The sequence below is a fragment of the Zalophus californianus genome, chromosome 8, assembly GCF_009762305.2.
Source record: "Zalophus californianus isolate mZalCal1 chromosome 8, mZalCal1.pri.v2, whole genome shotgun sequence".
NCBI lineage: Eukaryota > Metazoa > Chordata > Mammalia > Carnivora > Otariidae > Zalophus > Zalophus californianus.
Window position 1 is genome coordinate 96,633,575 of NC_045602.1, and position 27,990 is coordinate 96,661,564.

General features: G+C 49.9%; 1 protein-coding gene across 3 annotated transcripts; it reads left to right on the forward strand.

Moving 5' to 3' along the window:
• Positions 1–113: 113 nt before the first annotated feature.
• On the forward strand, positions 114–27,858 carry OVOL2 (ovo like zinc finger 2). Of its 3 annotated transcripts, none has more exons than XM_027622749.2 (4): positions 114–676; positions 1,350–1,570; positions 14,550–14,739; positions 27,156–27,858. In XM_027622749.2, the coding sequence occupies exons 1-4, from the start codon at positions 577–579 to the stop codon at positions 27,467–27,469; spliced, it is 825 nt and encodes a 274-aa protein (XP_027478550.1). In that variant the 5' UTR covers positions 114–576; the 3' UTR covers positions 27,470–27,858. The 3 variants fall into 3 exon arrangements, with proteins under 3 accessions (XP_027478550.1, XP_027478551.1, XP_027478552.1); XM_027622750.2 differs by lacking the exon at positions 114–676 and adding an exon at positions 903–1,034; XM_027622751.2 differs by lacking the exons at positions 114–676; positions 1,350–1,570 and adding an exon at positions 8,822–8,900.
• The last annotated feature ends 132 nt before the right edge of the window (positions 27,859–27,990 follow it).

Sequence of the window (27,990 nt, forward strand, 5' to 3'; positions counted from 1 at the left end):
TGCAACTCGTAGGAAGCTCCAACTCAGGATGGATGCCCTGGGAAGCGGACCTGGCGGCTTACCTCTAAGAGTTAGCCCGGAGGTGCATGTGATGGGAACTGGGGCGAGAGGTTGATTAAAAAACGTTCTTCCCTTTTTAAAAAGGGGGGGGGGGAAGAATCAGACGTTAAATTCTTTTGCAAACATTCATGCCTAAGGAAGGGCTGGAACAGGCAGCCCCGGCCGCCGGAACCGGTCGGACAGGTAGCGAGCTTGTTGACACCGTTATGTTGCAGGGCGCATGCTCACTCCCAAGTTTCCTGGTGCCTTTTCTATTCCACCTTATGAAACTTTTTCCTCGGCGTGGTCTCACCCGCGATTTAAGGCATAGGTGTCGCCGAGCCTGGAGGCTGGGAGTCGCCGGGCGTGCGGGGGAGAGGCCTGGGCCGCGCCGCGGCGGGGGGCGGAGGGAGAGGGCAGGCTAGGCGGGAAGGTGGGCTCTGGCCGCGGGGAGCCGGGGACCGAGTCCCTGCCGCAGCTTCTAGCGGGGAGCAGCCGGGAGGAAGGGGCCGCCGGCCGGGGAGGGGGCGCCACACCATGCCCAAAGTCTTCCTGGTGAAGAGGAGGAGCCCCGGGGTCTCCGTCCGCAGCTGGGATGAGCTCCCGGATGAGGAAAGGGCAGACACCTACATCCCAGGTGAGCGTCGCGCGGGGGCCGGGCCTGGGCGCGGGACTCCCGAGGTGGGGGCAGGGGTGGTCGGGTCCCCTCAGCTCCTCGGCGGGGGCTGGACTCCCCACCTCATGCCCCCTCTTTCGGGGCGGGCGGGGAGGGGGGTCCTTGAGGAGCGGGAAGACCGAGAGTGAGAGGCTGGGGAACCCGGGACGCTCTGCGCCCCCTTCCCCCTAGTGGGCGCCCGTAATTGCCCGGCGGCGGGACCGTTGGCTGCCGCGCGGGCCGGGGTGAACCTGGAGGGGAGACGGAAGGCCAGTAGGGGTTACTCTCAGTCCCATGTCCTCATGGGGTTGCACCTGGATCCGTCATCCCCTCGGGCTAGGTGGGTTGAGGTCAGACCCCTAACCCCCTATCCCAGAGAGAGGAAACTTGGCGCACGGGGTCCGCGGCCGCAAGGCCCTCGGTTCCTTGTGGGCGCGGGGACTGGAACCGAGGAGCCGCCCCCCCGAACCCCGTGCTCGCTCCGGAGGCCCGGCCGGGGACTCGCTGGCCCACCCCCGCGTGTTGCCCACTTGGCCAGGTGCCCAGGTCCAGGGCGGGGCGGCGGCGGCGGCACCGCCCGCAGGTCAAACTGCCGCGGACGCCCGGGCCTGACGCCGCGTGTCTGTGTGTCGGGGCGCCGCCCCTTCCTCCGCAGTGGGCCTGGGCCGTCTGCTCCACGACCCCCCCGAGGACTGCCGCAGCGACGGCGGCAGCAGCAGCAGCGGCGGCAGCAGCAGCGCGGGGGAGCCTGGAGGCGCCGAGAGCAGCTCGTCCCCGCGCGCCCCCGAGCGCGAAATCCCCGAGCCCGGCGACGCCGAGGGCCCGGGCGGACACCTGGCGGCGATGCAGCGCCCGGTCGCCAGGTCGAAAATCAAGGTACGGTGTTGACTCTGCCCCCCGCCGCCACCTGCACCACGCCCTGGCGTCGGGCTCTGGGAGCCCCCGCCCCTCCCTGCCGCGACCGCCCGCGCACCCGGGCACCCAGGCACCCGGGCACCGAGTGCGCCCTCTGCGCCGCTCCTGCACCTGCCTCTGGGTCTCGGCCAGGGCGGCTCGGCGCGTCCTCCTGTCTGCTGGGTAGCCAGCGGCCGGCGCAGCTGAGCCCTGGAGGCCGGCTCCTGAGCCGGCACGGTCCGCGGGGGTGGCCTCTGGAACTGCCTAAAAGACCCAGGCCCAGCTTCCTCCCTCCAGCAGCCCATTCTCTGTGCAGAGCCTTGAAGAATCACCAGGCCGTCGGGGTTCCCGGGTTCGGAAAGGAGGGACCCAGGCTCTCAGGAATTCCATTCTCTGCGGCGCATTCCTAGCGCTATGAGAATTCCGAGTTTCACACACTTCCTTGCGTTCTGGAGGCAGTGGAGACAATTTGGCACACAGTGGACCTCTCACAATAACAGCTCTTCCCATTGACAATTATGAAGTGCCCGTTAGACTGCAGGTCTGTGCTGGGCACTTGAAATTTGTCATCTCTCTCAAATCTTGAATTAAACTGATGGATAAAGGGGTTCAACTGCAAATTGCCTCAGTGCCCCGCCCCCAGTGGGTTGGAGTGTTTGTTACCCTGCATTATCATTCTTCAACCCCCCCCTCCCTCGCCCCCAGTCTTCTAGAATTGTAAGCGACATCTTATCGGGACATTCATCTGGCTTTTCTGGGTAGAACTTCCATGATCGCCTGCTCAAATGTATCCGTTACCCGCAAGATTAAGGAATCTCATTCCACTGATTTAGTCAGCTGGAGCCAGGGAGTGGTGTTTTAGGAGTCACATGACCCCATTTCCTAGCCTGGTGGGACTCTGCGGGCTCCAGGCCCTGGGTGGTGGGCGAGAATTCTTGCGCGCGCCAAGGCGGTCCTTCAGCCCTGCTGCCCAGGCGGGGGATGGGGGGATGGGGAGGAGGAACTCTAGTGTTTGCTGTGGATTGGGTAAGACCAGGTTACTTTTCCTGGGCGAGGCCATCCCTTCCTATGCATATTACTGGTTCCTGGGGTTTGGCTTGGGGGTTGGCTAGGGTGCATTTGGTTATGAATTGAGGCTAGAGGCTGGAGCCGAAATCCTCTGGAAAGACATCTTTAAAGGTTGCTAGGCTCAAGCTGCTTGGTGTTAAAGTTGACTGCTGAGGTTCAAAGTCAGCTGGCCTGAGGGCTTTTCTGGGCCAGATGGGGTTAAGTGGGAGGGGACAGTTTGCCCGAGGCTGGTAGCTCTGCCCTCCAGGAAATTCTACAAAGTGTCCCACTTGCATATTTATCACCAGGCTGGAAGGACAATTGCAACGTTGTTTTGGGATTGACTGTAGTCAGTTTGCCCCTCTGTCCCCCAATTTCCCAGATTACCCTGGGAAGAAAGTGGCAGGGAAGAAAGATCCAGTCCCTTAACCAACATTTGAGGAGCTGTCTCTTGTCCCAGGCAAACAGCCCCATTGGATCCCTGGATTAAAGGAATAAATAAACCACAATCTTATTTCTATGATCTTGCCTACTTGCTGCCCCTGGGCTGGGGGATGGGGTATAGTGTTAGCTCCTCAACCTTAGCACAGCTTCCAGAGAAGTTCCATTTATTTACTGAGGATGTTTAGATTCCTTTTCCCTCTCAGCCTCCATCCGAAAATAGGAGACATTTTGGTATTAAGATACTCCAAGCCTCCAGAATCATCTTCTGTGGTGTTGGCCGTTTTCAAATGATTGTCCAAATCGCCAGTGACTTAGCATATTTCCTAATTCTAGAGTTCTATGCAAAACCTGCTGCTCTCTTAATTCTTAACCAGAAGAAAAGGAATGCCAATCCAGTATGAGGCCCATATATGATGCATAATGACTGAGTTTGAATGACTTCAAGACACCCACTGAGCAGTTAGTTGGTTCAGAGGACTATAGGGGAGGGGCAGGTTTGAGCCAGTGCCCCGCAGAGAGGCAACATCCCATCTAACATTATGGAGTGCCTGCTGCGTGCCAGGCAGCCAGGAGATAAAAATGTTCCCTGCCTGGTGTTCTAGAATCATCTGGCAGTAACAGTTAAGCCTCTAGGCTCACTTTTTAGCTGCCTGATCTTGGGCAGGTTGCTAATCCCTCTGGGCCTCAGTTTCCTTGTCTGTGAAATGGGAATAATAATGATACCTACCTTATAGAGTGGTAAACATAATAAATGAGTGAAGAGAGGAACGTGGTAGGTGCCCATTAACTCTAGCTAGAATTATATGGGTTGGTGGAGAGACACAAATATTATTAACTCTGTTACAGCAAAGGGAATGCTAAAGCACAAGCAAAGATGTAATACATTCTGAGCCGGGAAAGGTTTCTTGGTGTGGATTTGAGGGCAGTGGAGAAGAGGGAGAGGCGGGCTCTAGGGCAGTGGCATGGGTTGAGCCCGAAGATTGAGTAGGTAAAGGACTCAAAGTTCTAGTGCCTGAAAATGGATAATGGACCTGGTAGGGTCAGAGAGAAGAGTGGGAGTTGAGGAGCTGGGCCAGGGCGAGATGATGAAGGGGCCAAGCCAAGAGGTGTGGATGCTCCTGCACAGGCACAGGAGGGCTTCTGGAAGGGTTTTGAGAAGGAAGACCTCAGTTGGGTCCATCTTACCAGCTGTGTTAGGGATACATTATCTGTCCTGAGTCTTAGTTTCCCTGACCTGTAAGGTGGAAAAGCAATAGAATCGGCCTCTCAGAAGGGTTGGTTAGATGGAATGAGGGGTGCAGAGAGTCTAGCACTTTTGTGCATGTGTGAACTGCCAGTAGGGAGTTAGCAAAAAGTTATGTACGGCAGGTTTCCTTAAGGTCCTCCAATATTCTGTTGCCTACAGTGGGGACAAGGGATTTGCCAATGTGGCTGTGCTGGTGGTGAGTGGATCTGGAAAGGAGCTGCAGGTGCTGGTTAGGAAACCGGCCTTTCCTAGCCTATCGGCCTATGACTGTGTGCCTCAGGGCATTTTGCAAAATTCTCTCTTTACTACCGAGGATTCAGTAATTTTCCAAACAGATTGAGGTGGAGAGATCATGTGTATCTAAGAAGGCGGTAGTGACAGATCCAGGTGGCTTTAAGTCTCTTTTTGCTTGTCCCATTCACAGGACTCCCAGATTACCCTGGGAAGAAAGTGGCAGGGAAAAAAGATCCAGTCCCTTAACCAACATTTGAGGAGCTGTCTCTTGTCCCAGGCAAACAGCTCCATTGGATCCCTGGATTAAAGGAATACATAAACCACAGTCTTATTTCTATGATCTTGCCTACATGCTGCCCCGGGGCTGGGGGATGGGGTATAGTGTTAGCTCCTCAATTTTAGCACAGCTTCCAGAGAAGTTCCATTTATTTACTGAGGATGTTTAGATTCCTTTTCCCTCTCAGCCTCCATCCGAAAATAGGAGACATTTTGGTATTAAGATACTCCAAGCCTCCAGAATTATCTTCTGTGGTGTTGGCCGTTTTCAAATGATTGTCCAAATCGCCTGTGACTGTGGGGCAGAGACCCCCAGAAACCCTGATCACCATGGCCCTTCCTTTGAAGGCTTATCGGAACTAAGTAACTCTGAAGTTAAATCAGTTACTTGGCGGACATTTTTCCTTCCTGACTCAGTGGCTGGTGGGACCCAGGTGGAGGTGTAGAGTAGCCGGTGAATCTGTCTTCTCCCCCTTTTTCCTTCTGTTCTCGGCCTTTGGCCTCTCCCAAGGATACTTCACAAGGAATGGAGTGTAGAGTTCCTTCTGAAGGAATTCTGGCCTTTTACCTGGCTCTGTAGTCCAAGTCTTCGAGTCCTGCCGGACATAGGAATATGCGGTAGTCTTTTTCCTTTCTTCCTATCATTTGTCACCCACCCCAACAACCAGTAATCCATGGTTATTCCTGCCCGTCCAACCCCCGCCCATCCCCAATACATGATTTTGAAGCACATCTCATTTATCACATTACTTCAACTATAAACACCTCAGAATGTGCCTGTAGTAGATAAAGGCCAAAATACATGATCACACCCACATTAAGAGCGGTGTTCACATTGCTAATTGTCTCATCAACTCATATTTTTTTCAGTTTGCTGAATCAGGTCCACACAATGTCTACACATTGTAATTGATTGACATGTCTTTCAGTTCTTTCATAATTTGTCCATGTTCCCTCCATCTCTTTTCCGTGTCCTTACAAGTTAATTATTGAAGAGATGAGTAATTTGCTTGGAGAGTTGCTAACAATCTGGATTTTGAGGAATGCATCACCACGGAGTCTAACGCTCCTTGGTCTTCTGTGTTTTCTCTAAATGGATAGTTGGGTCTGTAGCTGCACTGCCCACTCTGGTAGCCAAAGTCACGTGTGACTATTTAAATTTAAACTAAGTAAAATTAAAAATTAAGTTCCTCAGCCACATTTCAGGTGCTCAGTAACCACATTTCAGGTGCTCAGTAACCACATGAGACCCAGTGGTTACTGTATTGGACAGTGCAGATTAGAACGTTTCTGTCATTGCAGAAAGTTCTATTGGACAACACTGCTTTAGATGCTTGCTCAGGGGTATTTATTTTAGCTAAAAAATATGTCGGGGGGAGGGTCATCTACTAACATCAGGAAGCACACAATATTTGGTTGTCTCTTTGTGATATGAGCAGCTGTTGATAGTCAGGGTCTAAATATTTTAGGTTATTAGGGGTTGTGATATTGTCCTTCATTTCTTAGCTGATACTCTTGTATAGAGATATATTTCCCCTCACCTGCTGTTTGGTTCCCAGTGAGGCAGTTCATTTAGGAAAGGCCAAGTAAGATTCCCTTTATTTACCAGTTTTCAAGCTAATCTGTTGGTTCACCAGAATTCTACAGCGATGGCCAACTTGTTTATTTTCAAAATATTGTTGTGAATCATGATTTAAGGGGTTTTTAAAAACCCATCCATTTGATATTTGGAAGGGAACATAAGCTCTGTCCCTAACTCCTTACCTATTGTCTTTTATCTCCTGAGACAGAATTGGCTGCCCCTCACCCCCGCCCCCATTGTAACTCACTGACCATGTGCCTGACATTTGGCTGACCAGACTCCTCCTCTTCTTGACTCTAGACCCACCGACGGCAGGGAATGTTCCTACTGGGCTTGTATCCCCAGCATCTGGTACAGTAATGCCTGACTCATAGGAGGACATGGGTCAACACAGAACAGAAATACAGGTGTGGGGGGGGGAGGGGTCAGCAGTCCCTGGATGTAAATGACAGCATTTGGAAGGAAATAGGAAACAAGAAGGAAACATAGATCTCAGAAAATACCTGGAATAGATGCTCAAAATAGGCTAAATTAATTAGGAGGGGAAAAATAGAACCATATAAGTGTTAATCGCACTGGCTTTTAATTTGAACATGGGTGAAGTGGGTTTAGTTGTAGACAACAGAATCCATGGTAGTTAGCTTCAGCTGAGCATGGTTAATGATAGGGTAATGAATGGACTAAAGAAAGACCAGGCTGTAATCCCAGAGCCACAGTGCAGAACTGGGCCAGTAAGGGAACTACAGCCTACTGCCTCTGTGGGTGCCTGCTCCTGCATCATGATGCTCTGCCCACTTAACTCTGGCCCAAATTCACATCTCCTGATAGTGCATGTAAATTGGTGGAACCCAAGTCACATCTAAAACCCGCAGCTGCAAGGGAGTCTGGGAAATGTAGTTTGTAGCTTTTTAGCCTCTGCAGCACAGGAAGGCCCACCAGAAAAAAGTAGGAAGAGATGCTGAGAAGAGTGTCCATCCATAGGATTCACTACAGGGACCTTTAAAGCTTGTGTGGTCCAATCCCCTCATTTTCGAGGAAAGAAGGGGAAAGCCCAGAGGGGTTTCCTTGAATCTGACACAGTTTTTAGTAGCAAAGTCCAACCCAAGGATCCTTTTAGGGTTGTTGTATTGCATTGTGGGGAGTATCTTTGACACTTCAGCCATTAGTGTTGACAGTCTGACATGAAGCTATTGCTCACCATGATATGAGACAAACAATAGGATTCATCCCCTCTCTCTCCCCCACATCATGCCCAGATCCATGGACCTGTCTAGGGGAAGTGTAGGCACAGATTTTGCAGATAACAGGCCACATCCAAAATCTCAGCGTGGGCACCTACAAGTCATGTGACCAAGGGCAGTTTAGTTCTCTTGGAGCCTCAGTTTTTTTCTGGATTATAAGGTTGTATTCTCTTCATTATCTCTGCATTTGAGAACGTTCTCCATTCTACCATATTGTGGGGTTGTGAACCCTAAAGAAGTGAGTGGTACAGGGACCAGGAGGGAATTTTTTATCCCAAGGGAATTGGACAATATGCTTAGCATGGTTTTTTGTCGTTGTTTTTTTTTTTTTTTTTTTTTAAGTAATCTCTATGCCCAACATGGGGCTCTAGCTCACGACCTCAAGATCAAGAGTCCCATGCTCTACCTACTGAGTCAGCCAGGTGCCCCTCGCTTAGCATGTTTTAATGCTGAAGCATAGCAAATGTATCGGTGGAAATCTTATCCAAATGGCCACCACCTTCACAGTACTCTGCCACAGGAAATAGGACCATTAATAATTTAATAAACTTGTCTGGCGGAAGCATCAACAGAAAATAAAGGATTTTTTTTTCTTTAGAAATTTGACAGGTAAGTGACCCTAGCCAGCTTTGATGTTGGTCAGAGGGCCAGCCAAAGTCCCTACCTCCCCAGACACTCCTGCAGTTTTCAACAGCCCTGATACAATGATTGGTTTGTTTTTGCTGCAAAGACTTGTTTTTTTAGAACTAGAGGGAAACCTGTGTGTTTTTTAAAATGAAAGTCGAGATCCTGCAGAAAACAGGACAGCAAGCAAGAAAGCGCCCCCCAGCCATGGGGTTGGAGAATCACTCAGTCTCTCTTCATCTTTCTTGCCCTGAATTAATCCCCAGACCGATGTCAACTCCCACCATCCATGGTAGCTCCCCCATTTCATTAATAAGCCTTTTGCGAAGTGTTAATTTTGGATTCAGGGTGAAACTGTTGAGCTTTTCCAGAAGGTAGCATGGTGTATATACCACCCCCAGCAGGTCTGGAGCAGTACCCTATAATTAAACACATTAGTAATTTTCGTATCAAAACACATGAATATTGACACCAAATGGGATGAAGTCTGCCTAGCTCCGTGTCTGCTCGGGCCCACTTGTATTGCCAAAGGGAGATATGTGAGAATGTTGGTTTTCAGAGCTGTTTGGATTTCAGAGTCGTGGATGAAGGACTGGGGGTTGGCAGCTCATACTGAAGGTTAGTTCCCTTTTTTTTTTCATCAGAGAGAGAGAAATTCAAAAGGGCAACAGAGAAATAAGAGATTTTGACCAATTACCTTTTATTCAGGATCACAGAACTTTGGATCTGGTCTATGAGGTATATGAGTTACTGATCTCCAGGTCCTTTGTTTTTGTTTTTTTTTTAAGATTTATTTATTTTATTTGAGAGAGAGAGAGAGAGAGAGAGAGAGAGAGAGCACAATCAGGAGGGGCAAAGACAGTCTTAAGCAAACTCCACGCTGAGCATGGAGCCACACTCGGGGCGACCTCAAGACCCTGAGATCGTGACTGGAGCTGAAAGCCAAAACTGAGTTCATGGCTTGATTCACTGTGCCACCCAGGCGCCCCCTCCAGGTCCTTTTTACTAGCTTTTCTTACTTAATTCCTTAACAATCCTAAGAGGCAAATATAGATACTGTCCACATTTTACAGGTGATGAAATTAAGGCTTAGAGACGGGGAGTAACCTGCCTACGCCCCACAGACTAAGTGGCGGAGCAGGCTTGAACTTAAGAAAAAGGAAAAAAGACTCTGCCCTTAGATCTTCATACTGCTGAAGATGGCTCATCTAATACCATTTTATCATTTTTTTAAAGATTGTATTTATTTATTTGAGATAGAAAGAGCAAGAAAGAGGCAGAGGGAGAGAAAGAAACAGGCTCCCCGCTGGGCAGGGAGCCCGATATGGGACTCGAGCCCAGGACCCGGGGATCATGACCTGAGCCAAAGGCAGACGCTTAACCGGCTGAGCCACCCAGGTGCCCCTCATTTTTTTTTTTTTTTAAACTAATCTCTACACCCAATGTGGGGCTCAAACTCAGGACCCAGAGATCAAGTCACATGCTCTACGGACTGAGCCAGCCAGGTGCCCCGCCATTTTACCATACTTAACACGTGGGAAATGGTGTTGCAGGGATATTAAATGACATCTCACAAGTGGGTGATGGCAGGTATAGGTTTTTATTTGATCCTCAGCATTCCTTGTCTGCTCATTTTGTAACCAAGATGGCCAAGATGTAACTAGTTTGGGTCTACTACTTGCAAAGTGGAGTAATAGGTATGATTGGTTAACCTTATTTTGAACTTTTAGGAGGTCGGGTGTTAGGTATAAACCTCTGTAAACATTGTAAAGATGGCCCAGTGACCTGGGGAGGGATTGCTGGTGCTCTGGCCCATGGGATGTCATTCCAGGAATCAGATGTGTTGTCTGTATCCTGCAGCCCATCCTGGAAGAGATCATTAGGAAATGTGGCAGGTCTGGTGCTCTGGAGAGAATGTGATACATCTCTTACTGTTCCAGTTCCCTATTGCACTTTCACAAATAACCCCACATTTAGCAGCCTAATTTATTAATTTATTTTTTTTTCCAAGACTTTATTTATTTACTTGAGCGAGAGAGAGAGCACACAATGCGGGCACGGAGTGGGTGGGAGGGACAGAGGAAGAGGGAGAGGGAGAAGCAGACTCCCCGCTGAGCAGGGAGCCCGACAAGGGGCTCGATCCCAGGACGTCCTGGGATCATGACCTGAGCCAAAGGCAGACACCCAACTGACTGAGCCACCCAGGCGCCCCTAGCAGCCTAATTTATTATACTATATTCTAGTTCTGTGGAATAACTGGGCTTAGCTGGGCCATTCTTGCCTGAGGTTTCTCTTGTGGTCGCAGTCAAATGGCAGCCGACTGGAATCTTCTGGGGGCTTAACTGGGCTGGATCACGTGTCTGACAGCTGACACTGTTTCCTTTTTCTAGATTCTTTAATTATATGGTTCTACCATCTTTTTAAAGCCCCTATTGATGGACTTATAGGTAGTTCCTGGTCTTTTGCCATTACAGACAGAATTTCAGGGCACCTGCCATGTGAAATATACTCTGGGATAAATTTCACATTTAGGAGTTTATCCTACAAATAGTCCTTCCTTTCTGAGGATTGAAATAGTCTGGCAGAAGCTGGCTTCATCAGCCATGGTCTTTTGCCATTTAATTAACTTTACATCTTTCAACAAGGCCCTTTTAAGCCTTCAAATATAATTCCTTAATGTCCGGGTGCTGGGTTGGTCATAGATAGAGAGAGGTGGCAAACAGTGCTTCATGGATTCCCTAAATGAGCCCCTTGGTGCTGGCTCAGTTTGCCATCCTGTGGAATGGGGATGTATATGAAAATGGAGAAATGGAAAATTTGCCTATGTTGACGTACACTTGGAGAATTTCTATTTTTGTTACAAGAAAACCAGAGGAGAACAGCTTAGTCCCCAGTCTCCTCCCCCATTCTCATGTTCTCCCCTGTATTAAAAGGCTTTCTGTATCTTGGTCAGATGATCCATTGGCCCTGCACTCCCTTAAATTGTCACTAACCTCCTTTCTCTCTACCCTTCAAGATTTTATTCTTTTCAAACAAAATAATGCCAGTGATGTGAGATTTTCATCCTGGGCTGTAATAGAAGGTATCCATATTACAGGCAGAGAATTTTAAAAATAGGAATTTAACAAAAGGCTTAAACAGGAGTTTGGGTTTGGACTCTTAAGTTGGCAAGTCCTTAAGAACATTCTTCAGGAAGAGTTCTAGCTTTTTGCATGTTCTTAATCAAACTACATGGGTCAGTTGTCTGTGTTCTGTTTTATTAGGCATTCACCAGCTCTCAGTGACCTTTCTCCTGTGTAGACTTGGCTTTGAGAAACTCCAGGTATTCAGTTTGCCAAGACTTGGGTCATATTTGTCTTTTTTTTCTTTTTCTTTAAGATTTTATTTATCTATTTGAGACAAGAGAGCATGAGGGAGAGAGAGAGAGCACCAGCAGTGGGGAGGAGCAGAGGGAGAGGGAGAAGCAGGTTCCCTGCTGAGTAGGGAGCCCGACTCGAGACTTGATCCCAGGACCCTGGAATATGACCTAAGCCACCCAGGCACCCCAGGCCATATTTAGTCTTTTTACATCCCTTCAAGGGCTGCAATGCCCAGAATGGGGACTTCCAGGCAAGAAGAAAAGACCTGCCCCATCTTGGTGACAGAAATAAGAAAGTCTTGGGCTCATCTGGGTCTCCCTCAGGACGAGGACCAGGCTTTACCCCTTTGGAGGACACAGAGGTGGGGTTTGAGCAGTTGGAGGCCCAGGGTGGCTACCCACTGGGTCAACAACTCAAGCCCTGAGGGGCCATCCTTCTGTGTGCCTTCCAGTGACCCCTCTGTCTTTTGAATAGAACTGAGTTTCTTTAGGGCCCCAACATAGAGCCCCAAGGAGGACGCTGCCCTGCCCTGCTACCCCAGCTCTTTTCATTAACTGCTCTCTTGGGTTCAGGCTAGCCACGTGGAACCACATGCAGTCTCCCTGTTGCCCATTGCCCTCTTCTGGAATATTCATTGCCCTTCTCTACCTCCTCATCTCTACCTGGCTGAGGAGTGAGCCCACTTCCTTGGAAGCACCTTCCCTCATACTCTACACCTGGGGTAGGTGCCTGTCCGAGGTGTCCATCACTCCCGGAGCTTCCCAGATACCAGTGGCCTTTTGATGGGTCTGCTTCCCCACTAGACTGGCAACTTCGTGGGGACAAGCCATCCTGGTGACTGTGCTGCCTCCAGCTCTGAGTACAGGGCCTGTTGCAGACCCGGCACTCCATATGTCGGCTGAGACAAATTAAGCTCCAAACAGATGAGGAGGCCGACCGAAAAACTGTGTTCTGGGGTCTTGTGCCTTCCCCAGGTTTCTTTGTATTTTGCCGCTTGTGAGCCACTGCCCATCAACACTCTTGGTGCCCGGGCCTGAGTCTGAGCTTGGGGGGTGGGGGGCAGGAATGTGCACAAACACTTGCTGACCTCTGCAAAGGCGTTTACTTGAGGAAACAAGGGGAACACTGAGGAAACATCCATGCATAATGGAACCCTCTGGAATGAGTGGAATAAAGTACTGAACTGTGTGAGGGTCATACCCTAGCCTCATGTCTCCAGTACAATCCATGCCCCAGTGGCATCTCCTGGGAGCTGGTTAGAAATGCAGCATCTAGACTCCACCACACCTGTTGAATCAGAACCTGCGTTTTAACAAGACCCCCAGGGCATTTGTGCACACACCGGGGTTTGAGGGCCCTGGTCTTAGGGGTACAGAAAACGGTTTGGGCAGAAGCTGCAGTAATTGGAGAAGCTGCATCAGGGAGGGAGCGGTTGAGCTGGGACTTAGTGGAGGGCAATACGGAGGGCGGAGGGAAGCGGAAGGGTGTTGGAGGCCATGGAGGTGTTGATCCAGGCAAGGACCAACTCTTCCTGTTAATGATGTTTGTATGAAAATCAGGTTATTAGGCCCTTTTACAAATGGCAGAGCAATTGGCTCAAGCTTCTAAAGGATTTGATTTGGTAACTAGGAAAACTTTGATGAATATATCAGCTCTGATGTTTTTCACCACTTAATTATAGATTCAAGCTTCTGCCTTAGGGGCGGCAAACATGGTTGAGGGACCATGGGACTGGAAGCCTAGGGCCTGGGGTGTGGTTATTTTGCTGAGAATGAAGCTGTGGGATCCTGACCAAGTCACTTCCCAAAATGATCATTTTAGGGGTTCATACTTTGGTGGGTCAGGAGCTGGGGCATGGCCCGGCAAGGCAGCTGTACCCTGGGTGGCACTGGCCAGAGTCACTTAGCTGATGGCAGCCGTGGGCTGGGCTGGGAGGCCCAGTGAGGCTTTATCTGGCACCTCAGTGCCTCTCCCAGTGGCCTTGCCCTCCCCATGGCTGCCTGGGCTTCCTTGCAGCATGGTGGTCTTGGATGTCTTACATGGCAGCTGGCTTCCAAAAGGGAACATGTAGAAGCTGCATAGTCTCTCTCTCTCTCTCTCTCTCTCTCTCTCTCGTTTTTGTTTGTTTGTTTGTTTGTTTTTTAGAGAGCGCACACGTTGGGGGGGAGGGGCAGAGAGAGAGGGAGAGAGAGAATCCCAAGGAGGCTCCATGCTTCCTCAGCACGGAGCCCCAATGAGTGGGTCTCGATCTCACGACCCTGAGATCATGACCTGAGCCAAAACCAAGAGGCAGGCGCTCAACTGACTGAGCCACCCAGGCGCCCCAGCTGCAAAGTGTCTTAAGACCTAGAACTTACACAGGCCCTGCCCAGATCCCAGGGGAGAGGAAAGGGTTTCCAATCTCCTGATGGATGGAGTGGCGTGCAGGCACAGGGAGGAAGGAATTGACTGTGTCTGTCTTCGGGGACTCTGTACCTCATTGGGACCCGGACTCCTCTCTTTCTGCTCTCCCGTCCTCAGCACTGGCTTCCCCTCGATGGTCCAGGGTGGCTGTTGGAGTTCTGGCCAGCAGGAAGGAGCAAAGCAGGAAAGAGGGCACCCTCTTCCCCCACAGAAGGGGTATATGCCGTTGGCCCACTAGTCCCGCCGCCGTGACTTGCTGTAGACGTTCAGCTGGGGGCCCTTGTGCCCAGAAATCAGAAGTCTGTTCTGAGGAAGGAGGGGGGAATGAACGCGGGGAGGAGCTTCCAGCCATTTCCTTCCCAAACCCGCTTGGAAGTTGTAGGGCTCAGGAGCCCCAGCCTGGCCAAGCCTGGAGACACACAGGGAGGTGTGCCCCCCGGGCTGAGCCCACCGGCTGTGCCCGCCTGCCCCGGGGCCCTCACACACACCCCCCCCTCTGTCCCAGTTCACCACAGGCACGTGCAGCGACCCCGCGGCCCACAGCTGTGAGCTGTGTGGCAAGGCCTTCCGCCTGCAGCGCATGCTCAACCGCCACCTCAAGTGCCACAACCAGGTGAAGAGGCACCTGTGCACCTTCTGTGGCAAGGGCTTCAATGACACCTTCGACCTGAAGAGGCACGTCCGCACGCATACAGGTGAGGAAGGGGAGGGGGCGTGGGCCTCGCGGTTGCTTTTGTGGTTCTGGCCCACGGAGCTCCTGCGCCTTGGCCACCAGAGAGCCACATCGGGAGCATGGAGCAGTGTGGTATTTCTGGAAAGACGGCAGGTTGGGGTGTCTGAGGCCAGTGCATCTGGGCTCACCTCCTGGTTGTGCCACCAGCCCCCTGAGTCACCTTGGGCCAGGCACGGCCCTTTGCTGACGCTGTTTTCGCCTCTGTACGATGTGGTAATGGCCCAAGTTCTAGGGTCCCTCAAGACACATCACTGGCTGGAAGTGTTCTCAGAGTTGTGAAGTCTGACACAAGGCTCCCCGGGGGCATAGTTCAGCCATCATCTGGCTGACTGCTAGAATGGATTCTTGTGGTCTCACTGTTGGTGTCTTCTGCTCCTTTGTTGGGATGTAAGCCAGTCTCAGAATGAGCTCCTGAGAGCTCAAGAAGAGAAGGAAATGCTCGGCTCCTATGTGAGGCTGGCAAGTGTCTTCCTCCCGTTGGTCCTTCCTCAGTTTCCTGACCTATGAAGCATGGATCTGGGTCCTTATCGGCTCAATTCACAGAGGATCCTAGGGGTGCCCATTGGCCTCTCTTAGAGCCAGCCCTTCTGACTGGTTAAGGCATCATTCGTTTTAATTTAGACACATCTGGCCTCTAGGCTTCCCCTTGAGGCCCACAGTTCCACACCTCAAAAGAGGGATCTTTTGAGGATAATTCTAAGGATGCCATTTCCCTTCTGAAAATTCTCCACCTCTGGGTGAGATGAAATCCAGACTCCTCATCTTGATGGACTTCATGTAAGCTCCTTACAGTCTGGGTCCCAACTTTAACTCCCCGTCCTATCCCATTTCATCTCATTTAAACCTGTCCGGTCTGAGCCATTCAGCCCCATCCTACTCATGACCCATTCTCTCTACAGCCTCATAGAATTTACGATAGATCGTCTCCTGATCCTCAAGTCCTTTCAGAGTTTGGGGTTCCCTCTGGCATCTTGGTGGGATAGGACAGTGTCCACTCCTCCATCCGGATGGCGACCCCAGCTCTTCAGTCCTCACACAGGGCCCTTCTCTGATCCTGTGTATTCAGATTTCTTGTATAGCCGTTATCCCACTGTTGTGTTCTGAGAGTGCTGGCCAGGAGCTGTTTCCCCGGCCTGGGAAGAGTGTCCTCCACCTGAGAGAGTGGGCTGGCATACTTAGAAGTTCCTTTTTTCCTTCTTAAAATACCTTTTCTCAAGTGGATTTTTCATTTAAATGTAGCATGCGTCCAGAAGGCACACAGATCGTAAGTGTAGAGTTTGACGAGTTTAAGTAATTTTTACAAAGCGAACACACCCATGTAACTAGCACCGAGATCAAGAAACAGAATACAGCAGTCCCCCTTATTCATGGGGATACATTCCAAGGCCTCAGTGGATGTCTGAAACCACAGGTAGTACCAAACCCTCTATATCATATATATACATACCTAATAAAGTTTAATTTATATAGTAGGAACAGTAAGAGATTAACAACAAGAACTGATAATAAAACAGAACACTTACAGAGATATACTGTAATAGAAGTTAAGTGAACGTTGTCTCTCTCTCTCTCTCAAAATACCTTTTCGTACTATAGTCACCCTTCTTGCAATGATGGGAGATGATAAAATGCCTACGTGATGAGATGAAGTGAGCTGAATGACGTAGCGTTAGGCTACTACTGACCTTCCGAAGCTAGGTCAGCAGGAGGATCATCTGCTTCTGGACTGTGGTTGACCATGGGTAACTGAAATCACTGAAAGCAAACCCACAGATGAGGGGGGCTACCGTACGTCTAGCCCCCCGAAGTCACTGCTCCTTCCTGTGTCACTATCTTCTTCCCTCCAAGAGCCACCGTGTGACTTGGAACAGCATTAATTACTGTGCCTGGTTTTGAGCGTAATAGAGACGGAATCATGTAGTGTGAACTCTCCCGGGTCTGGCTGTTAGGCTTCTTTTTCAGTCCCTAGCACCGGTGAATCAGTAAAAGTTTGGTCTCTGTGTGGTTAGGCTGGCACCTTAGGTTGGGGCGAGGAGAATGCTGAGGGAGTGGTGGGCTGGCGGGGCTCTTGTGGGTTTAGGTTGCAGACCCTGACCCAAGGAATTGGGTATAAGCTGTTTTTTGGGGAGGTGATCTCAGGAAACACAGTGAGGGGCTACAGAGGGGAGACGGGGAGGGGAAAACAGCCAATAAGAGAAAGCTAATGAACAGGTTATCACTGTGGGCAACAGGGGCTCAACCCCGCTGGGGACCCTCTGAAGAACCATGTAGAATGCACCGCAGAATTGCTCCAGGGGTGAGGAAGCTGGGATATTTATCCAGTAACTCCCATCCCTTCTTGATGGGGGTCCATCCTGGGACCCTCATTTCCCAGGCAGCTCCTGCCCGCAGCTCCTTGCAGGTCTCTGGTGTTTCCTGGGGAATCTCCTCAAGCAGAGAGAGACGCAGGAAGCCACTGACTTTGCTGGAACTGAGGTGACCCAGTGAAAGGCTCAGGGGTGGGGGCGGGGTGTTGGCAGTGTCCTCTTAGGGACAAGAAGAGTTAGAAAGCAAGGGGTGTGGCTTGGCAGAGGCTGGGAGTCCCTGCAGAGGGTGACACAGCTTCTTCAGATGGCAGCAAGCCACGAGTGGTCACTTTCCTCCATGCCAGGCCCTTAGCACTTAGGCTGCTATCTCAGCCCAAAGGGGTCAGCGAGCCCCACGTAAGGGATGAGGAGACGAGGCTCAGGGAGGTCAGATAACCATAGGTGGTGGAGCCGGGAACCAGACCGGCTGGTGCTGGAGTTCATGGTCTTCCATTTTGTCCGTCCCTTTCTCGTCCCCTTTGCCTCCCAGTGCCTTCCTCACTCAGGTTTCTCCCCGAGACTGAGGCCTCACCAGCCTGCCCCATTCCAGTTTCTGGAAGCCCGCTTGCCCTGCAAGAAGGTGAGGTGAGGGGGCACTCAGGCCTGGCACAGACTGCACACTGCAGCCTGGGGGTGGGCAGGTTGCACGGGAGTCTTGAGTGTGTGTGTGTGTGTTCATTGGCGCCAAGATACCCACAAGAGTGGGCAAGGAAGGAGATGGCCAGCATCTCTGGCTCCTCAAAGGTGACATTTCTAGTGACTCATAGAGGGGCTGGAAATTACTGAAGTTGGTGAATCATAATGCCTTCCACCTAGTGCTTTCCTAAAGACCCTCACGGTTTACCCCATGAAGGCGAGGCATCTAGGAGGGGGAAAGCTGCAGCCGTACTGGCGGGTACAGCAGCCCCTGGCCACAGGTAGCCACAGAGCCCCCAGCATGTGGCCGGTCCGATTGAGATGTGGTGTTCAGTGTAAAACCGACACTAGATTTTGATTTAATGCAAAATAAGAATGTAAAACATCCCTGTTTTTAATGTTGATTCCACGTTGGAATGGTAATACTTCGAATACACTGGGTTAAACAAAATCACTGAAATTAATTTCCCCCTCTTCTTGTTTTTTAGAGAGAGAAAGTGCGCATGTGCAGGGGCGGGGGTGGGGTGGGGTAGGGTAGGGAGGGAGGGGCAGAGGGAGAGTGATGAGAGAGAATCTTAAGAAAGTTCCACACCCAGCACCGAGCCGTGCAGGGCTCGATCTCGCAACGCTGAGATCATGACCTGAACTGAAATCAAGAGTCGGAGCTTAACCGTCTGAGCCACCCAGGTGCCTCTCTTTACTTATTTTAATGAGGCTACTGGACATTTTAAGATTACAAAGTGGCTTGCATTTTAAATGTTTGTTGGACAGCATTGACTATAAGATCGAATCGAATCTACAGGTAATGGTTTAAAAAATTTTCAAAACATAATTTTGACTCTTAAAGTGATCAACAAATAGAATTACGGAAATGTCTTGAACCTGTTTTTCCTGCCCTGGTTTATTTGCTGCTGGAGATGTGCCTTAAGGTAGTAAGGGACCAGAACGAGGAGCGAAGGGCTTACTGGCAAATTAGGACATAGCGAACGGAAAAAGGATTCCTGGATTTGGGGATGCGGCCACGCCAGCAGCAGGAGGGGCCGCCATGGCGTCCTGGTGGGAGGGGCCTGCCCTGCCATCTCTCCAGCTCTACACAAAATGGTTAGTTAGTAAAAAGAGCAAAACTTTGGGGTTCTCAAACATTTTCAGAGTTCTTGTAAACAATCTTCCTGATTCCAAAAGATCTTACCAGCATTCTGCGACTTTGGGTCTTGATTAAGACATGAAGTTTGGATTTATGTTATTAACGATTTAGACCAGAAGCAAAGATGTGTGAACACAGATACGGTAGGCGGCAGTTGAGTGAAGGCTGGGTTTGCTTAGAGTCTGATTGGACCGGTCGTGACTAATTTAAAGACTTCCTGGGATCGCAGGACCCTTCTTTTGAGAATTATAGCTACGGTATCAATGAGGTGGGCAAAGAGAGTGGCGTAGAGAGCCAGGATTAATCTCTCCTTCCCTCGAATCACCTCCTGTCCTGTGCTAGGAGGGACAAGGCATCTAAGGAAAGACTCAGAACACAAGGAGACATCTTGAAAGAGGCCCAGGGAAACCAGAGTCTGTAAATGTCTTACCTTAATATCCAAGTGGATGAAAGAAAAGATTAAGATTTTTTTTTTTTGGATGACTTCACCAAGAAAAAAGTAACTCAGAGGGGGTGTGTGTGTGTGTGCGCGCGCGCGCGTGTGTGTGTGTGTGTGTGTGTGTGTGTGTGTGATGGGGAGGGAGATGTTAGTCAAATGACATCTGATTCAAGGTTGGAAGACAGAAACTGATGCACAAAAAGTAACATTTTGTGAAAATAGATTAGCAAGTAAGGGGCTGTTTTCAATCCAGACTGTCTTGGGTCAGGTTCCCTAGAAGCAGATTCTGAGATGGTGATTCTTATAAAATGATTTCTGGGGGCACGTGGGTGGCTCAGTTGGTTAAGCGGATGCCTTCCGCTCTGGTCATGATCCCAGGGTCCTGGAATCGAGCCCCGCATCGGGCTCCCTGCTCGGCGGGAAGCGTGCCTCTCCCTCTCCCTCTCCCTCTGCCTGCCACTCTGCCTATTTGTGCTCTCTCTCTCTGTCAAAAAAGAAAGAGAAAAAGAAAAATCTTAAAAAAAAAAGATTTCTTAAGGGAGGGGTCGGAGGAAACCTGGAGGGAGGTGGCGGGGTGGGGAACGGGACAGGGCAGGGCAGGGGGTGAGCAGAGATGTGGCCTCAGCCTGGTCCCACGGGGGTTCTGGGATGTGAACAGCACTATAGGCAAGTGGGGGACACTTCAGTGTCAGTGAGACATTGGCTGAGGGCTGCATCTTCCCTGGGCTGGAAACTCATTGCCCATTCCTTGGAGAAGGGGACAGCCGGGAGCTGTTAGCGGGCCACACACATGATAGATGCAGAAGGAAGCACTAGCTCAGAAAAGGGGGTCTGCAAAGGGACCAGCAGCAATCCACTACACACATAGTAGAGGTAACTGCTCTATTTAAGTGGAGTTGACAGGACCACTGAGGCCAGTGTGGGAGATTCTGGTCAAAATAGAGAGAGGGGGCCATGAGCTTTAAAGAAACGAACATGGGACGCCTGGGTGGCTCAGTCGTTAAGTGTCTGCCTTCAGCTCAGGTCATGATCTCAGGATCCTGGGATCGAGCCCCACATTGGGCTCCCTGCTCTGCCCCTTCCCCTCTGCCCGAGCTCTCTCTCTCTCTCAGATAAATAAATAAAATCTTAAAAAAAAAAAAGAAAGAAACGAATGTATATTCAGTTCACTGCCTGTGGAAGACATCACGGCCCTGTTTTTAGAGAAGATTCTTTTGGATTTGTTTAAATGTTTAGGTTGAACCAGCTGGGATGCATCCTAAGAATGGCCATCCATGGAAGGAGATGATTTGCTTTTCCAGGGTGGGGGGCGGGGGTTGGATGGGATCTGTATTCTAGAATAAAACGTAATACCCGGCATTTGCATGTGCCAGACTGAGCACCAAGTGCCCCACCTCACTGCTCGGGAGCCAGCACCACCAGTGGCCCCTGGGCACGTGTTGGAGAGGCGGAACCACATTCATTGAGGCCACAGCGTGTCAGGTGTGGCCCGGGCATTGTTGACTGGTATGGCCAGATGTGCCAGGCCCTTCAGACAAGTACAGCATTTACTGAAAGTCTTTTATTTTTCTTGTTCGGAAAATGACTCCAGCCAATGCAGACAAGAAAGTGTAAGCCACTATCAACAGCCGAAATGGGCACACGCATCTGTGGGGTCCCCAGTGCAGCCTTTAGGGGGGTTGTGCCAATGAGGTATAACCCATGTTGGTTATAACTTTATGACACTGGAATAAAGGAGTCTGGTCAAGGCGCCCGGCATTCCTGTAGAAGCTTCTTGAGTTCCAGAGAAAGAAGCTGAGGAAAGCAGATTTCGAGGGCCGGGAAGTGGGGAGGAGGCACGGGCCCAAGCTTCGGTATCTGCCCCACCCGTTGGGACGCCCTCTGGCCTTATCTTCCATCGGGCCACATTGAGTGGGACTGGAAGGCAAACAAATCCCATCTTGATTGAAGAAGAGGAAACAATGGAGTCTTTGTCTGGAGCCTACAGGGAAGGATTGACTTGAGGTGGGGGATGCAGATTGGGAGAAGTTTGGATTGGGGCAGATGGCAGAAAAAGAAAAAAGTAAACTCCACCCCTAGGGAGTTCAAGGCTGTCTGGTGGGATCACCTCCTTCGCTCATCAGGCTGTCACTGCTCTATTTCGTTTTGACTTACTTTATAGCTAAAGAAATAATACGAAAGGGGGAAAAAATGAAAGAAAAAAAAAAGTAAGCCTTCCTCCCCCTGCCAAGCCCTAAAAGTTCCACCAGAAAGCAAACCACCATTTAATATTTCCGCCCCCCCCCAAGTTGTTAATACACATTGCTTTTTTCATGTCATATATATCTCGGGCACCGTTTCATATCTGCACGGGCAGATACACCTCTTTTTAATGCTTGTCAGAGCATTTTTTAATATGAGATTATGACAATTTCGAATTTGGTGGCACCATGATTTCCCCTTGTCCAACTGATGAACTTGTTTCCATTCTCAGAGTTTTCTTTCCCTCCCTTCCCCTTTTTTCCTCCTTCCCTTCCCCTCCCTCCCTCCTTTCCTTTCTTCCTTCTTTTTTTCCTTCTTTCCTTCCTTCCTTTTTTAAATGTCAGACTACCACGAATATTCTTACACATCCTTTGTCTACCTCTGTGAGTCTTTCTGTAGATCATTTCCCTAAAGTGGGCCAAAGGGTAGACACATGGCGATCTTTGGTGGGCATGGCCACATTGCCTCCCAGGGAGGCTGCCCTAAATACCCACTCCCACAGGGAGGCCTGTAAAAAGCTTCTTGCTGAAGTTCATGTTTGTATCAAGTTCAGTAATGCAGCTCGTGGCTACTGCAAGGAGAGCAAGCAGAAAGCACCAGTAGCGAAGAATTTTCTTTGGAGATGTGTGATATGAAGCTTGATTTTGGTAATAGGAATAGAAAATTTGAAGAGAAGAAATCCTTTTGGATAACCCAATGCAGTATTTTTTGGATGAGGTCACAGAGGCCATAAAGCACAACATCTGAAAGGGTTGCCGGCGAAGGAGGTCTCTCCACCAGACACCTAATGACCACATTGAAAACAATTATCCCTTTTTTTTTTTCCCACTGTGAAATAAACAACACATCCCAAAGTGCGTGCAAATACAAAAAGTGCATATAGAGAGCCAATGGAAAGACAAATACTACATATGTGCCCACCAGCCAGTTTAGGAATAGAGCATATTGGTGTTGTGTTAGGCTGGATTGTAAACTCTTTGGAGCTGTATCCACTGAGTACGTAATACGTGCTGGGCCCTTTGCAGATGATGTCTCCATTAATCCCCAGAGCAGCCTAACAAGGGGATATGGGTGTTATCCCCACTTTACAGGTGAGGAAACTGAGGTATGGAGGGGTTCAGCCGTCTATCATGGGCTCACGTGATGAGAAGCAGGTGTGTGATGTGTGGGTTTTCAGAGGCCTCGGACTCTTGTTGTGTGGTGTCAGTAGGTTAATGATGTCTGGTAGGGTGTAGTGTTTTCCAGTTCTGGTATCCCACTCCGGACATGGACAAGGTTGGCCTTGGCTCCAGAGCGCTAAGGTGGGTGAGTCCCCGAAGTTGGGGAGGCCCTGGCATCAGTCTCTTTTGCCCAGGGGTCCTCTCTGGCCACCTTCATCTCCCACCCACCCCTGAGTTCATGGCGGGACGGGGTTTCCAGGAGGCAGGGGTTTGTTCCCAAGCCCAGAAAGGGTCACCCCAGGGGGCTGCTGCATGACAGTGTCTGCTTGCACCAGTGAATGATGGATGAATGTGCTATTTCCAGAGAAGGGACGGGAAGTGCGTGTGCAGAAGCCAGAATTGCCCGAACTGGAGTTTTCGGTGTCTGCTGTCTTCCATCCATCTTGGTGTCTGCTAGTCCCCTCTCCTCCAAGCCAGGCTCACATCCCACACTCCTTGGGCAAAGCCCACCCGCAGTGGTCATTCCCATTCTTTCTATATCATCCGGATGATGGAGGGCTCTGGAATCTCTAGTCTTTGCTGTCCGGGCCTTGTTGGGTGCTCTGTCCATGGAAAGTGCTCGGCTGACCTGTCGGATGCAGAAGGAAATGCGCTCCTGGCACGCTCACCTCTGCCAGGGGCCAGGGATCTGGCAAAGCCCTGGTCAGCAGCCACTTCAGATCACCTTTTTGGGTCACCAATGGGGCGGGGCTTCCTAGAGCAGGACTGGAAGCTTCCCTTCCTGGGGGGCTAGGAGCTCGCCAGGGGTAAGTGCACTGTTCTCCCCACATGTTTAGTTTGGATGTAAAACAGTAGTGGGTTACTTCCAGTAACTATTGAAAGGAGTAACTGGTCTCTGGGTGAATTTCTTTAAAAAAAAAAAAAGATTTTATTTATTTATTTGAGAGAGAGAGAGTGCCACAAGCAGGGTGGGGAGAGGCAGAGGCAGAGGGAGAGGGAGAAGTGGACTCCCTGTTGAGAAGGGAGCCCGATGCGGGGCTCGATCCCACCATCCTGGGATCATGACCCGAGCGGAAGGCAGACATTTAACGAGTGAGCCACCCACGCGCCCCTCTGGGTGAATTTCTATTGTGATGAGCTGTGGGTTTGAAATCAGGTTTGTTGCTTGCTCTGCCAGAAGGTGGGGGAGCCAGCTGCTGTCCCTGCCCAGAAAGCCTGAAGAGATACAGAGCCCTCTAGGGCTCGAGCATGAAACCCAAAGCAGCCCTGTTCCTTAAATTTGTTTCTGAAATCTCTTTCTCCGGGCCAGTAGGGGTTCATTCATTCATTCCTTCATTTAAAAATTATTTACTGACCACCTATTACGTGCTCAATGCCGAGGATTATAAAGGAGTTTCTTAACTTCTGGCAGTTTTCTAGAATGTGTGGAATATGAGATCGACCTGCATTCTGCTTGAGTGTTACGGGATATGCTTCACGTGTGTGCTTCTGGACGTGGACTGCATGAGAAATGGAAGTGATTTGGTTTGTTCAGGTGGTTGGATGGGGGTGGGGGGGATATTTTTTTCCATTTCAACTTCCCGTATTATCTGCGCACTTTGTGAACAGGAGGGGTTCTCTCGTCCCCCCTCCATGAGCCACCATTAAGGAAGTGGGGACATTTAACCTGGGAGAGAAAATACTGGGGCCAGAGCTGCTTTCAGACCCCCAAAGTGCCGTCCTCATGCCTCATTTGGTAGAATTTGTCGGTGAAGCCGTCTGGTCCTGGACTTTTGTTTGTTGGGAGTTTTTTGATTACTGATTCAATCTCCTTGCTGGTAATGGGTCTACTCAAATGTTCATTTTGGTCACACCTCATTTGGCAAGGCTTTAGACAGGTGACTCTCAAAGAGGTCCTGGGACAAGCAGCCTCCGTATCACCTGGGAACACGCTAGAAACGCAGGAGTCTTAGCCCTGTCCCAGAAAGAGAAACACCAGGGCTGGGGCCAGGAATCTGTGTTTTGATGAGCCCCCTGGGTTTGAGGACCACAGTTCCACATTTTATTTAGTCGGGGCGGGTGTGGGGTGGGTGGGGCTAGGACTCTGCTTTTCCTACAAGCTCCCAGGGGACGCAGTTTGACTGTTGGCCCGAGGAGCACGCGTGAGGACCGGTTGTACAAGGCAGTCAGTCTGTCTCTGGCTTGTGAAAGATGGCATTTGGGTATAGCCGTCCAACAAAACACCACGGTGCTGTGAAAAGGAATGAAACCGAACTGTAGTCACCAACATGGAGAAATCCTCCAGATTATTTTGAAGCTAAAAAAGTAGATTTTGAAAATATCTTTGGATAAGTTTGCTTCCATTAAAGCCAGGATAGTAAAATCATCATAAATTCCATTTTTGTGTTAAAAAAAATATTTAAACATTTTAAAATGTGAGTTTTAATTCAGCTACTTTTCAGTTGTTCAGTATATTTTTTTCAACAGCTAGCACATTATGGGGAAAAGAATAACCATTTAAAAAATACATGAAAACATCTACATAGAGTGCTCGTCTTTCCTTTTGCCTCAAGCTCCAGGATGGCACTGTTGGGTCTTGTTTAAGATTTTGATAACTGGGTCCTATGGATTTTTTTTTAATGTGCTTCGATTTTTGAAATATTATCTCACTCGACTGATGAGTTTTTGGCATGCCCTTAAAGTTTTGCATCTCAGGCTTCGGGGATTCCCGTAGGGGATGGCTCAGCTGGCCTCTGGGCTCTAAGATGGTCTGACTGTGGGGCCCGCCCCCTATCTGCTCCCTGTACCCCAGCACGATACTCGCCCTTTAGAGCCTACGTTAGGTCTGACTTACATCAGTCCATGTGACTTTCTGCCCTCACAGTCAGGATGAATGCTCTTAGTGGAAATAGGGAGGTCTGTGCTTTCACGAGGCTGAGCTCCCTGGTGGAGATGGCACATGGGAACTCTCCATCTAGAAGGCAAGTGCTACCAGTATTAGCCCATTGCTAAGGCCAGCATGAGATCTAGTTGGGGAACGCTTTCATAACCATAGCAGATGCCACCCATGTCCCGCCCACACCCCTGGCTCCTGCCATTTCTGGGCACACCCATCCACGTTGCAGCTGCCCACACCTGCAACTCTGCCTGAGAGTGTTCTTGTGCACCCCCCAGGGATGGCCCCTGGCAGGCTGCTGGAGTGGGGCGGGGGTGGGAGGAAGACCCTAGCCGTGAGGGGCAGGATGACTCAGAGGTAAGTGTTCTACCTTGTCCGGTGGAAGTGGACTCCGCCCACAGCAGTGACTGCCTTGCTGTCCCCACCTTGTAGGGCTCCTTCCTCTCGCTGCCCCACCTCTTCACTCACCGACAGGTGCTGCTGGGATTTTTGTCACGGGGTTTGTTCCCAGGAAAACCGCAACTAAAATAGAAACGAGGTTTACTCTGCCCACTATAAAATCAAAACATTAAGGCATACCAGTGGGAAAACCAAAACCCTTCCTCCCAAAGCCAGGTGGTGTTTCTTTGCTAAGTTTGCATCGAACCCTTGTAGACATACTTTGTCTCCTGCCTTAATCATTTTTCTCATGTTGAATCCCTGGTCAGGCTGACTTTTTTTCTCTCCCTATTTTTTCTACCCCTCAGCTCCTGGCAACTGTTTATCCGCTCTGTTCCTATGGGTTTGACTTTTCCACACATAAGTGGTACCACGCAGCATTTGTCTTTCTCCGTCTGGTTTATTTCACATAATACCCTCGCCGTTCATCCATGATGTTGCAAATAGCAGGGTTTCCTTCTTTCTCATGGCTGAATAATATTCCATTGTATAAATATATACCACATCTTTTTGATCCGTTCATTTGTTGATGGACACTTAGGTTATTTGCATATTCTTGGCTGTTGTGAATAATGCAGTGAACACGGGTGTGCCAATGTGCCTTTCAGGTCCTCTTTTCATTTCCTTTGAATATATATCCTAGATGTGGGATTTCTGGATCACGTGATAGTGCTATTTTTGATTTTTGGGAAGCCTCCATACTGGTTTCCATAATGGCTGTGTCAGTTTACATTTCCACCAACAGAGCCCGGGGGTTCCCTTTTCTCCACATCCTCAAGAACCCTTGCTCTCTCTTGTCTTTGATGGTAATCATTCTAACAGGTGGGAGGTGATTCACACTCTCCTGACGATCAACGGTGTGGAGCACCTTGTCACGTACCTGTTGGCTCTTTGCATATGCCTCCTTTGGGAAAAGGTCTATTCAGTTCCTCTGCCCGGTTTTGAACCAGGCGGTTTGGTTTTTTTGCTATTGGGTTGTGCATCATGGTTTTTGTTTTTGTTTTTGTTTTTGTGCGTCGTGTTTTTCAATGGCTTCATGGTTCGGAGACTCTGGCTTGGCTGTGACCCACTGGTGATGTGTCTGCCCGTTGACCTTACAGGCATTCGCCCCTACAAATGTGACATCTGCAACAAAGCCTTCACCCAGCGCTGCTCTTTGGAGTCTCACCTGAAGAAGATCCACGGGGTGCAGCAGCAGTACGCCTACAAGCAACGCCGGGACAAGCTCTACGTCTGCGAGGATTGTGGCTACACGGGTCCCACCCAGGAGGACCTGTACCTGCACGTGAACAGTGCCCACCCGGGCAGCGCCTTTCTCAAAAAGACATCCAAAAAACTAGCGGCTCTTTTGCAAACCAAGCTGATGTCCACGTGCCAGGAGAATGCCAACCTGAGTGAGGAGGAGGAGAAGTGAGGGGGGGGGGCAGGCAGCCAGAGCTGCCGCGTTTACAGGGATTTGGGGTTTTGAAGGTCCCCTGCCCCACTTGGGTTCAGTTCGTCCCGCTGCCCTTCTGGGGCCTGAGCAGGGCCTAGAACAGATCTAAGGGTTGTTGATGATAATAGTGGTGTCTGGCCCCCCCCGCCCCCCGTACCCCATGTCCTGTTGAATAGTCGAAATTAACAAAAGTTTGTGGATGGTCATGATCACCATGAGGAGTTTTTCTTTCTTTGTTTCTTTCTTTGTCTCTTTGTTTGTTTGTTTGTTTCTTTCTTTTAGGATTTTCACATGTGGAGGCAGAGGTGTTCTTAGAGAGACTCATTTTATGGTGCCTTGAAATAAAAGTACTTTCACTTGCCGTGCTACTCAAGCAAGGAAAATGAATTTTATTATTCCGAAAGAGTTTACAGGAATTATTTTAATAAATGAAATGTTCTTGTGGAACTTTCCTCATAAAAACAAAACAGAGCATTGGGTTCTAGCTCCCTGTCTAGGGC